Source organism: Protobothrops mucrosquamatus, unplaced genomic scaffold, assembly GCF_001527695.2.
Source record: "Protobothrops mucrosquamatus isolate PMUCROS unplaced genomic scaffold, P.Mucros_1.0 scaffold1427, whole genome shotgun sequence".
Lineage (NCBI taxonomy): Eukaryota > Metazoa > Chordata > Lepidosauria > Squamata > Viperidae > Protobothrops > Protobothrops mucrosquamatus.
In genome coordinates this window covers 113,940-126,255 of record NW_015387612.1, presented here as the reverse complement: position 1 = coordinate 126,255, position 12,316 = coordinate 113,940, and the positions used below count along the sequence as shown (strand labels likewise).

Here is a 12,316-nt window from a genome sequence, read left to right as displayed (position 1 = left end):
CTAGATTAAAAAGTATTTATGTGAAGCACTGATTGACCTAAATAATGATGGGCAGTAAATCTCAGTGTCTCTATTCTGATCTGGTGATAACTGAAGTGTAAGGAAAATTATAACTTGGAATATAAGAGGAGTTAATGGTACAAATGAATTTATGAATAAAAAGAAAATAGGGTATACGGTATGTCTGAAACTAAATCAAACTGGAGGGATATAATAGATTTGAAGATAGCCTCATCTTACAAAGTAGAGTTGTTGAATACATGACTAATTATGAATAAAAGGTCTTAAAATGTAAAGTCTGGAAAATATGAATTTAAGGAGTTGTTAGTGTATACAAAAGGAGAAAGAACCCATATTTTGGTGATAGTTGCATGTTATGAATAATGAAAATGGAAAACAAAATAGGGAGCTTGAGAAAAAATCTTGTAATCTTCTGAAATAATGCTATCCAATGGGGGAAAGATATTCAACAATGTGATAGGAATGAACAAATGGGAACAAGGAAATGGAATTTAAAAAAATGGCTGGACCATTTTAAGAGCTAAGAACAAGTAATGGTGACTGGTGAGTATCTGCTTAGGAAACTGACAGTATGTTTAGAATTAATAAGATGCGGAAAAAGAGGGAGGAGAGTCATTTGTAGAACAAAAAATAAGTATGAAGTGAAGGAATTAATATGGAAGCAAAGATTTTTTGCAAGGATAGATAAATACATCATATGGTGGTGTTGTTTTCTGTATAACATTGCTCATCCTAAAAGGAAGTAGCATTGTGATTTATGTGGGTATGTCGATGGATATAGTACTGCTATATAGTTGTGATTTGCAGGGGTCTATTGCAAAGGCTTGTTGAACAGTGGAAGCATAAATTTATGGATACTTCTGTACAAATTGTTACTACTAATTTTCATATATTTATGGTTCTTCCATAAAAGATAGGTTTAACACACTGACTATATTTGACTATAAGTTGTCCTCAAACAGTGGTCACAACTGATTTTGCGCTGGAGTGCTGAATGTGTTAAGGGCCCAATTTCCTGGCTATATTACTAGCTGGTCAAATATTTTGCTCCTGTTTTTATTTAATCTGGATATTTTTTAGAGTTTTTGCTGTTTTAAAAGACTAGTATTTAGTATTTTTAATTGTAATATATGTTTTGAGTTGTAAGCCACTCAGAGTCAATTGACTGAGATGGGCGGCTGTAGAAATTGAATGAATGAATGAATGAATATTTTTCTTTAAGAAGGGCACTGAAATATTGTCCTTTCCTCTCAGTGGAGAGAAGGCACTGAGTCTTTTGTTGCAAAACACTGTTGCCATCTGAAAATAGTTATTATTACTCAATAGCTAAGCTGCTGAAAGCAGAAGTATCTTTGTCCCTTCTTGCCACCTTTTAAATATATCAGAAAACATTTACACTTCAGTTGCAGGAAGAAGCAGTCACATGACTTCATCTATTTATATGCATTTGTGTTTTTCCCAGTTTAGGCTTTGGTGAAATATTTGCAATATTGATTTTGAAAATACTTGAGATAAAGGGGTTTATCTTTAATCCTTTACCATATCACATACATGGATACATTTAAAATACTTTATGCACATATATTCACTTTTTAAAAGTTTAAAAAAATAAATACTGCATTTGCACATCACAAAATAGTCAAATCAGTATAATAATAAAACAGCTAATGACTTGATAATGATTTTTTTCCTAAAGATTAATTTTATTCTGAAATAGAATAAACTTCTACCAATGTGTAATGCATGCATGCATAATGCTCTTCTGGATTCTTAATGAGAACATTGCACAGTCTGTAAAAAAATAGAGTTCTCCTATTCTTACATCTTGTGGCACTCTTCAGCATTGTGATTTTGTATGCATTTTTTTTTCAAATTGATACATGCCTCTATTATATTCTTTACTGTCAGAACATTCCTAAAATGCCATGACACATTTTACCTTAATTATTTTTCTATTAAAGGTAGCATCACTTTTATTTTTAAGGCATACTTAAACTAATGTAAACAAATTATTAATTCTAATTCTGAAATATTGAATTTCAGGAAAATATCTGTAGAACTGTTTCAGTTTTGCCTCCTATACAAGCAAGAAATATTTGAGAATGGCAAATATTAATAAATGGAATCCAAAAGTGCATATGTATTTTGAAAAATATCTAAAAGTTGGAGTGATTCATTGAATAATGACTAATAATTACATTTAAATACTAGCAAATCTATAGTAGATACTGAAATCATATGCTAGTCCTTCCAATCCTCTCTCACCGAAAATATAAAAAATTTCTTGGTCCATTTTTTAACTTAGCACTAGCTATTTTTTTTCAAATTGTATTTCTGTCTCATAGTACAAATTAGCTGGAATAAATATTACATAGTAGCAGAGTCCAATAACAGAAGTATTACATCTGCCTGATGCTTCATTTATCTCTTCTTTGAAATACTAATACTATAGCAACTGTATAAACCCAAATCATTTGGCTGAGTGAAGATTCTTATACTGTATATCTGAGGCATTTGTCTAGAAGTGGTACAAATCACACTGAGCTTTGCTAGGAGAATGAAGTATTAAACCCATTTCACTGTGCAGTAGTACCTAGTTGGAAAATTAGTTTAGTCATTGTTTTATGCTATTGAGGTTCAAAAATCCAATAATCATTGGCAGCAGAGAGGATTCTGAACTCACTTCTGCTATCTTCTGGTTTTTGTTTTTGTTTTGTACTGCTATCATTTGGATTTGCTATAGGTTATTTAGAAACTTGCAGCCAAATATTTGCTGTGATTAATCTGCAATTTTCATCTTTATTCTCTACTTTCTTTGTGTAAAAGATGTAGTTCTTTTTCATTTATGAAGAGTGTTTTGTTTAATAAATGCATCAATTTGAAGGATTTGCTATGATGATGAAATCTTAATTATTATGTGTAGCATAATAGTGCTGCCTTTGAAAATGGGTTTTCTGCAAGAAAGAAATAATGTATTATCGTATCATATTGGCCCCAACCTTCCTATCTTTTCGTAAGGGCCTAAAGACATGGCTGTGTCAGTTGCCTTGGGGCTCCAGTGAGGGATCAGCAAAATGGAGGTGGTTGATTGAGTAATAACTGATCCTACCTCCCCCCCACTCTGCCCCCGCCCTCCCCATGTGTTTTTCGTTATTAGGTTTGATTTTAACATTTTTTTTGTTTTAACTAAGATGTAACTGTAAGCCCCCCCCAGAGTTACCCTATGGGCGGCCAATAATATTTATTTATTTATTTATTTATAAATTTATACTTTATGGACCGGTGATTTTAATAAAGGTAATGCTTGTTTAGCAACCACAGCTGGGACCAGCAACTTGGTCATTAAGCAGAGCAGTCACCAAGTGAAAGCATGTCTTATGAACTTACTTCAGCTTTCCTTTGCTTTACAGACTTGCAACGGTTATAAATGTGAGGATTCTTGTAAAGTTACTTTTTCATCACTGTGATAACTGTGAATGGTTGCTAAATGAAGATTACTGTACCTGTATTGTTAAAAATACTATTGTAATTACAGTTTTAGCTTCTTAAAAGATACTATATTTTTTAAATATCACTTTGGATAGCAAGATGGGCTGCATATATATTTCATAATAAAATACTTATTACTGCTTCCTATATTTCTGATATGAGTAAAAATAACCTAATGATCAGTTTATATTAAGAATGTTTATGGTTCATAATGCAAAAAATATATATTACGAGTTGTAAAAATTTTACAAAATGTAAGTGGCTATCCTTTGTATATGTCAGGCCCAAGCCCAGAGTCATCACAGTAAAGTCTAATTGACTTGAATCCTTTATTTGCTTACACCGAATTTGCCAAACTAAAGTGATTATCTTCTAATCCACTAAATACTGTATTTCTTGAGAGAGTCAAGTATGTGGCTATCCCAAATCTCTTTCCCCTTCCCCCATCCAATTTGGAAAATTGGATCTCTCTGGAAAAGCTCATGTGTTGCCAAACTCCCCCACTGCTTCTCTAGGTGCACATGCCATCATATAATAATACAGGTAGTTCTCGTTTAATGACCACAATCGAGACCGGCAACTCCATTACTAAGCAATGTAGTCATTAAGCAAGACATCACATGACTACCATAGATTTATGACCTCATTTCTGCTATAGTCATAAGTAAGCAAGACATCATGTGACCATGACTTGTGATTTTTATCACCAGCTTCTCCATTGACACTGCTTGTTGGAAGCTGGCTGTGAAGGACACAAATGTGATCATGTGATTGCAGGATGGTGCGATGGTTGTAAGTGTGAGGATGATCATAAAGTTACTTTTTCAGTGATGTAACTTTGAATGGTCACTAAATAGGGCGGTTGTTAAGTGAGGATTACCTGTAAGTAAATTCTTGTTGAACTTAATGCCTTGTATTTTTTAATAGGTATGCATAAACTGTCACCATACTACTCATAGATTCATAGGTTATCTTTAACTTTTTATTTGATTTGCTTCCATGGAGATAAATGAAAATGTACATAATTATATATAAAAACATAGATGCAATTTTAAAAGCTTTCTGTTGTTCTAATACATGGTTATGGGACATATTGAAAACTCCTAAAGTAAAATTCTTCTAATTAAGTAATTGATAATGCTGATAACTTCGTATATTTTCTCAAGCCTTCTTTTGTAATAACTTAAGTAGCAGGAATGGTTTTATAGCAAAAAGGTTTATAACCATCTTTTAAATTTCTCATTTATTTCAGCTACCACCCCATGGTTTGAAGCTTATCGAGAGAGCTTTCTTCAATCTATGCCAGCATCAGACCATGAGTTCCTAAACCATTATGTAGCCTGTATCCTTAGAAATGGATGGACATGATATATTAGTTTCAGATAGACCATGTCTCTATAGTTTGAATAACTCAAGAAGAAGTGACCCAAGAGGAGGAAATACCACTTGAAAACATGGTATAGTGATTAGACATATCTGTCCGAGGTACACAATAAAATATTGGAACCAATCCTCTGCATGTAATCCTCTGCATATAATCCTTTGCAATAAGTTTTTGGGTAGTCAGATTCTGAAATTTTAGAAGATTATAAACAGAGGACAACTTAAAATGTCTAAAATATTGAGCCAAGGTAAAAATTAATCAAAAAAGCTGGATGAATAACTGTAGGGTATAAGACAAGTAATAATATATGAGACTATGATGAAACCTGACAGTTATCTTGAATGTAACTAGACTGAATTTATGAATAACTTTGGCAGGACTACAACTGTAATCCAGTTGAAGCCAGTGTACAGGTAATCCCTGAGTTACGAGTGTTCACTTAACACTCATTCAAAGTTATGTGATGAGCGCCCCTAGTGCTTACGAGCAAGTCCCGAAGTTATGAATATTGCAGCACCATGGCAGTCATTCACCCTTATGAGCGACTGCAGTGACTCTGCAACATTCACCCTGGTTATTCCCTCCCTCCCCACCCCGTCCGGGGTCTCCCTAGGCACCAGTCCTTCAATACTCACCCTGCGAAGATCGAGATCCTTCGCTTTCTTGGCTGCTCCAGGTCTTCGATGTGTTCGCAGAGAATGGAGGCCTAAAATAACACAAGATTGCACGAGATCTCACGCTACTGATCTCACGTGACCTCATGATACTTTAGGCCTCTGTTCTCTGCAACAGAGAATGGAACCTAAGCTAGGGTACGCTTCCATGTTCCTCCAGAGGCTGGATTGGGGCTCCAGAGACCTTTTTCAGGCCACTGCGGCCCGGATCTGAGGCTGGGAGATGCTTCTGCCCCCCCCTGTGGCCCAATCTGGGTCCGGAGGTCTATTCCAGGTCGCTGCTGCCCGGATTTGAAGCTGAGAATGCTTCCGCACCCCTCCGCGGCCTGATGCGGATTCCAGATGCCTTTTCCAGGCCACTGCCGCCCGGATCTAATGCCAGGGGATACAGGTTTACCATTGCCTTCACATGCATTATGAATTGATGCCTTTGCCATTGTCACTAAAGTGATCAACTACATCCAGCATTTTCCATACTTCTTTAGTATTCGTATTAGTCATTAACTAACTTTTTCAGTTGTGATTCCGCCTTAACATTAAGTAAGGTATGCTCGTGGTATCATCTAGTGAATCTGAACCTGTGGAACAGTTTCTAAAACTATCACAAGAGCAACATCGGATTCAACATAGTAATGAATATTCCTATCCAAAATGGTTTATTCCAAACACATTGAAATATTACGTGTTGTTGCATGATGTGAGTATAGGAGAGGAACAAAGGTGAGTAGGCATCGCTAATATTTCATTAGGCTTCTGAAATATTAATTTCAGCTTGTCCATTTATTTGATTTAAAATAGATGAAAAGGTAGCCTAAAGACACCTAATAGTTTGGTCATTAAGAGAAATCAGTAATGTGGATTTAAATGATTTTCACCTGTGGGAAATAAGTTGCTGCTTGTCCAAAGCCATTCTCCATCACCTTATAGAAAAGAGTTTGGAAGAAAAAATAATTGATTGTTCATTATTTAATATTTTTAACTTCTACTATACATAATGGAATTTTCTAAAAATTAAATAGTATTAAACATGGAGAATCTTTAGCCTAGGAGACTTCTACAAGATAGAGTCATGTTTTAATTTCTTTTTTACATTCCTTTTATAATTCTACATTGGGTTATAAAATATGTATAAAAAGAAAGGATTTTTTCCCACGCTTATGCCATTACTATCATTCAAGGCAATATATTTAAAACATGCTTGCATTCTGGCTAGTTAGGGGAATAATGAACTAGGACTCCAGCCTGAGTATCTTACTTTGTCTTGACTTCATTTACACTGCACTTATTCTAGTTTTCCTGATGAATGAATGTTAATTATTGACTATGCACCCATTCTTGGATTTTTCATAAAATAATTTATTATCCAATAAATTTTCTTTCGATAACATAATTGTAATTCATTGATGCCTCTAAAAGAAATTGAAGCTAAAATCATTCAAGTGGCAATTATAATTTGGTATATTCCATCTGCTAGCAGAAGGAAAAATAATTATCCAAGAATAAAATATTTTCTCTACTTAATCACCCCTATATCATATTTTTCCTTTTGTGTTTAAAAATGCAAAGCTCAAATTTTGCCTCTTACTTCAACCAGAAACCATTCTTGTGCTACTCATAATTGTATTCATATTTAATAAATTTCTTCTCATTGAAGTTTCTCCTATTCTCTCTTTAAGTCTTTTAAAATGTCATAGTTTACTCTTGGCCATATTTAACATCTTTGCAGAGCTGATTCAGTATATGAAGAAATGAAACAGAGATATGGAACTCAGGGTTGCTACTTGCTTAAGATAAATTCTCGTGTGTCTAATCGAGGAATAGATGAACAGATTCCTGATCCTTGGAGCCAATACCTTCAGAAAAACAGTTTACAAACTCAGGTATCTATCTGTCCATCCATCCATCCATCATTTGTTTATTAGATTAAAACCACTCCGCGTCCATTTTATATTTCTGACATGTTGACTGCAAAGTCCTTTTAAAAATTATCTCGAGCATTTAATAAATGAGAAAATTAATATTTTAGGTGAGAATATAAATATAATATATTAGATGAGAATTAGTCTTATCTTAAGAAACGTGCCTAATATTTTTAACAGCTTTAAGCATCTATTGATATGGGACAGTCTTTGTTCAGAGTTCTTAGAAATAACTAATAACCTTGAATATACTATCTGTTTATTTGAAGAACAAAACACAGTAGACTTAGAATCACACAAACACATCTAATATGAATAGTAATTTAAATACATTAGCATATGTATATCTCTGTGTAAGTATATTAATCTTGACTTAATGTTAATTTTACAACATTTGCCTTTTTCCATAAACTCAATAAAATGTTTAACTATGTATGTTGATTTTCAAGGTAAATTTGATATATTTATCTCTAAAATGAAAACCTGGGGATTTTTGGATTTACCCTTTCCAGTTCTGCAACAATTGAACTCTAGTTATTACAAATTTCCATAGAAACCTCAGAGCCTATAGAATCTTATAAAACTTCTTCCAATTAATTGAATATCCTGACAAATTACCAAACTATTGCACAAAATCTATAATTTGAAAATGAGACATATTATTGGCATATAATTTTTATTTAACTCAAACACTATTATACCTGAAACATATCTTCTGTCAATAAAATAGAACAGCTGTTCCAATTGCAAATTAAAAATAAGAGAGATTAAGGACATCATCGATAACTTCCATGAGATACTTTCATAGATCAAAATTTTATTAGTAATAACTATAACAAGCTTGGGGCCTTTCCTGTTGCCAGCAGTTTTGATTTTGAGGAGTAGAGGGATTTGTCAAAGCAGGAGAACCATCAGTTGGGTAATAAAGGACCCCTCATTTCAACACTGAACTACAAATATTCTCCTTTATTGGGTAATAAAGGAAGATGGTAGAGAGACAGATTCCCTGACTGTCCTCTTAGGCTATCAGACTGAAGATTGGTTGCCAGAAAGAGGAAGATCTTTGAAATTGTCTGTGTCTTGCTAGCTCCAGCCAAAGAGACTTTCAACAGTGAAAGCTAAAGGAAGGGATCAGAAAACACTTTGAGTTAATTTAATGGAAATTTTTAGTATGAAATAGGTCACTCTTTCAAAAATAGATCTTAGAACTATGTAGTGTAATGCTTTTTATTTTCCATTCTTCATATATTAAAATACATATAAAGTACATGCAGTCCTTGACTTGACAACAGTTCATTTAGTGATTGTTCAAAGTTACAACAGCACTGAAAAAAGAATCTTATGACTGTTTTTCATATGTGATTCACTTAACAACTGTGGCAAGAAAAATTGTAAAATGGAGCAAAATGCACTTAACTGTGTCATTTAGCAATATAAATTTTGGGCTCTATTGTGGTCATAAGTTGAGAATTACCTGTATTACCCCCCTCCCAAATGTCTGTACAAATGTTTAAATATTGATCTATAATTTAGTGAGAATATGGTATGTCTGTCTTTCAAAGCTTCTCTTTAAGGCCAAATTGTTTAAAAATTAATGAACATTTTTCATTATAATATTTTGATGCATAATATTTTTTTTTAAATTGAAAGTGTTTTTGTATATTTTATTCTGACAGGAACTTTATGAAGATGGCACATATGCAGTTATTTCAAATAAGAATTCTGATCACTTCATACCACTGGATGGGTTAGATAATGATTCCAAAGGTGCATTTTTTTTAAATAAATAGACCAACTGTCATTCTAAGTATTTTATATCGCATTTTGATTACACTAGAATTTACCATACTTTTACCAGTTTATAAAGAATCATTTGTCACGAAGAACATGTTATTTATTGCAGATGAGTTCCTTTCTTTTCCCTTTCACTATACAAGTAGTCCTCGACTTACAACCATTTGTATAATGACAGTTCAAAATTAGGATGGTTTGGAAAAAGTGATTTATGACCCGTCCTCGAAGTTACGACTATCATATCACCCCCACAGTGATATGATTGTAGTTTGGGCACATGGCACCCAGTTTGCATTTATAATGGTTGCAGTATCTTGTAGTGATGTGATTGCCATTTGTAACCTTCCCAGCCAGCTGCCAACAAGCAAAATTGGTTGGGAAGTCCTAATGCTTTGTGATTCACTTAATGACTGTTGTAAAAATGGTTGTAAAATTGGGTCTTGTCACTTGACCATTCGCTTTACCAATACCCTGACATACGATGGAAATTCTGGTCCCAATTGTGGTTGTGATCCCAAGTTGAGGATTACTTGTATATGTTGGATGAAGAGAGAAAAATGTATGTATATTTATAGGTTTCTGTATGAGGTAGTGGCTTCTGTACAGGACAGAAAATCCTTGTCTTATGCAATTGAGGATCATTTAATTTTGTTAATGGGATTACTTACAGAGAGAAATTACATAACTTATTATTTACTTTATCTATTTCTTTTTTGGGGGGTGTATATGCATATTGCGGTAAAGGCACACTTTATAGGATGAATATTTTTGACTGGAGTTAGTAACTCTAGTTGCCACAAGGTGGGGAAGCAGGTATTTTTGCTTGCTTATAATCTTGTGGTTTACAATATTTCCTCTTTTGCGGAAATGGTCTTCAATTCAGAGGGATCTTCCTTTCACATAAATATGGTATATCCTACTTTTCAAATAGCTATTCTACCAATACAATTTATTTAACAGTGTGATTATAACAGTATGATTATAAATACAAACTTCAAGCTTTAAAAAGCAAAAATAAGAGCTTATCACAGGGCATTTGAAAGCAAGAAGCCAACAGGAGGAGAGTCCAGAGGAGCAGACTTCTTCAATAGCCTTTGTCTACCTTCTTTTTTTTTTTTTAGTATTTTGGAGGAAAACATAAAACAAAGGTAAAATAAGTGTGTTAAGCTTCCACTAAGGCAACACACTAATAATTATCTTTTAAAACCTACCCTGAAACTGAAAAATTCAGTCATGTCCCCTCAAGATTGTCACTATATTACTACCATATTCCCTGCAGCCTTTGGAGGCTGGAAAAAAATTAAGATACTTTAGTAAATAAGGTGCTGAAACTTGCCTTTTATTGTGACATTATTGATATATGTGTGTGTGCATTGTGGGTTTGATGTGGATATAAAGTTATAGAAATATTATGAAAGTATGAAATCTTGCAAGACAGCTAAATTTTATTATGAATACAGGTAGTCCTCGGTTTATGACCATTCATTCAATGACTGTGGTGGTGAACAAATGGTGGTTATAACTGGTCCTTGGAGTTTTAGCCATCCCAGCAGCCTCATGGTCATGTAATCATGCTCTGAGTGGCTCAATTTACTACCTGTTGCACAACCTGCAAACACATGATTGTCATTTGCAACTTTCCCTTCTGACTTCCCCAGAAATTCAATGGGGAAGCCAGCAGGGAATGTTACAAGTCTCTTCCACCCATGCACCTCCCCTCCAGTCCTTCTGTGGTTGCACTATGTCAGCCACTTGTGCAGGCCCTTCCTGAGCCTTGATGTGTCTTCCTTGCATGCTCATGTACCTCTTCACACCTTCATGCACCTTTCTTGATCCTCACCACATCTCCCTCACATCCTCATGGAGTCCCACACACCCTCCCCGACCCTCCCTGCATCTCTCACTCTAACAAAGGGGTCCCCAAACCCCGGTCCGTAGACCAGCACTGTCTGCGGCATGCCAGCAACTGTGCATGCAAACAAGCAAAGCCCCATCTGCAGTATGCAGGCAGCATGTAAAAATGACGTCCCCTCCAGTCTGTGGAAAAACCTTTTTCTACAGAACCAGTCCCTGGTGCTCAAAAGGTTGCGGGATGCTGCTCTAGCACATACTTTACCCCCCTCACAGACACACCCCTTGCACACCTCCTTGTCCCATTCCCTCTTCCACTGCTTCTTGGCTTGTTTTTAAGCTTCCTGTGACTTGCAACTTCCTTCCGTTGATTTCTTGTGGGAAGTTAGCAGGAAGTTGCCTCACCTAACAGTTGTGGGATTTGGTTAACAACAGCAGCTGGGATTGCAGCAATTGCTGTCACTAAGTGATGGGGTTGTGCTTTATAACCTCATTGTTTAGTGATGGAAAGTCTGGTTCCAATTGCCATAGTAAGTTAAAGATTAAGCAGTTTTCAAATCATTATTTATTGAATAGTTATTGGATATAATTTCTTTTTCTTAGATGGTTTATCAAATAACTTTAAGAGTCACCCACTTCAATTGGATCATGCTAGCGACAGTAGTTGCTTCGATGGCACAGATTACATAAAACCAAATCTATCTATGCACGAATCAAAGAAATCAAATATTTGGACACCTCATGGCACTTGTTTGACACTCACAGATCATGATCGAATTCGGCAATTCATACAAGAATTCACTTTTAGAGGACTTTTACCACATATAGAGAAAACTATTAGGCAACTGAATGATCAGGTAAGTAATTTTATTTTTATAAAATTGGGGCAGGCGGTTGGCTTAGCTGAAATTCAAACTAGATTCACAATCAAAACCTGTTATGTAAAATCTTTAATATATTCAGAACAAATCCTGTATATTATTTATTTCAGTGAAAGTCCTTAGTTCAGCTTATGTCAAAGTACATGTGCATAGTATAATTGATATTTAACATGCAAATGTAATACAAATATCATTGCCATTCATTTATAGAGATGATGTAATGCTCTAGAAAACCAACACAGTGTGTTTTAAATGATCTGAAGTAACAAACAAAACCTAGAGCCAACAAAGGCAAGATTCCTT

General features: G+C 34.6%; 1 protein-coding gene across 1 annotated transcript in view; it reads left to right on the top strand.

Moving 5' to 3' along the window:
- Window positions 1–12,316, top strand: part of TRAPPC8 (trafficking protein particle complex 8) — a 61,150-nt gene that overhangs the window by 11,037 nt on the left and 37,797 nt on the right. Inside the window, exons 4-8 of the mRNA XM_015821932.1 lie at window positions 4,763–4,852; window positions 6,114–6,288; window positions 7,295–7,448; window positions 9,164–9,254; window positions 11,736–11,989. Coding sequence (XP_015677418.1) covers window positions 4,763–4,852; window positions 6,114–6,288; window positions 7,295–7,448; window positions 9,164–9,254; window positions 11,736–11,989 — 764 coding nt within the window. The remainder of the gene's footprint in view (window positions 1–4,762; window positions 4,853–6,113; window positions 6,289–7,294; window positions 7,449–9,163; window positions 9,255–11,735; window positions 11,990–12,316) is intronic.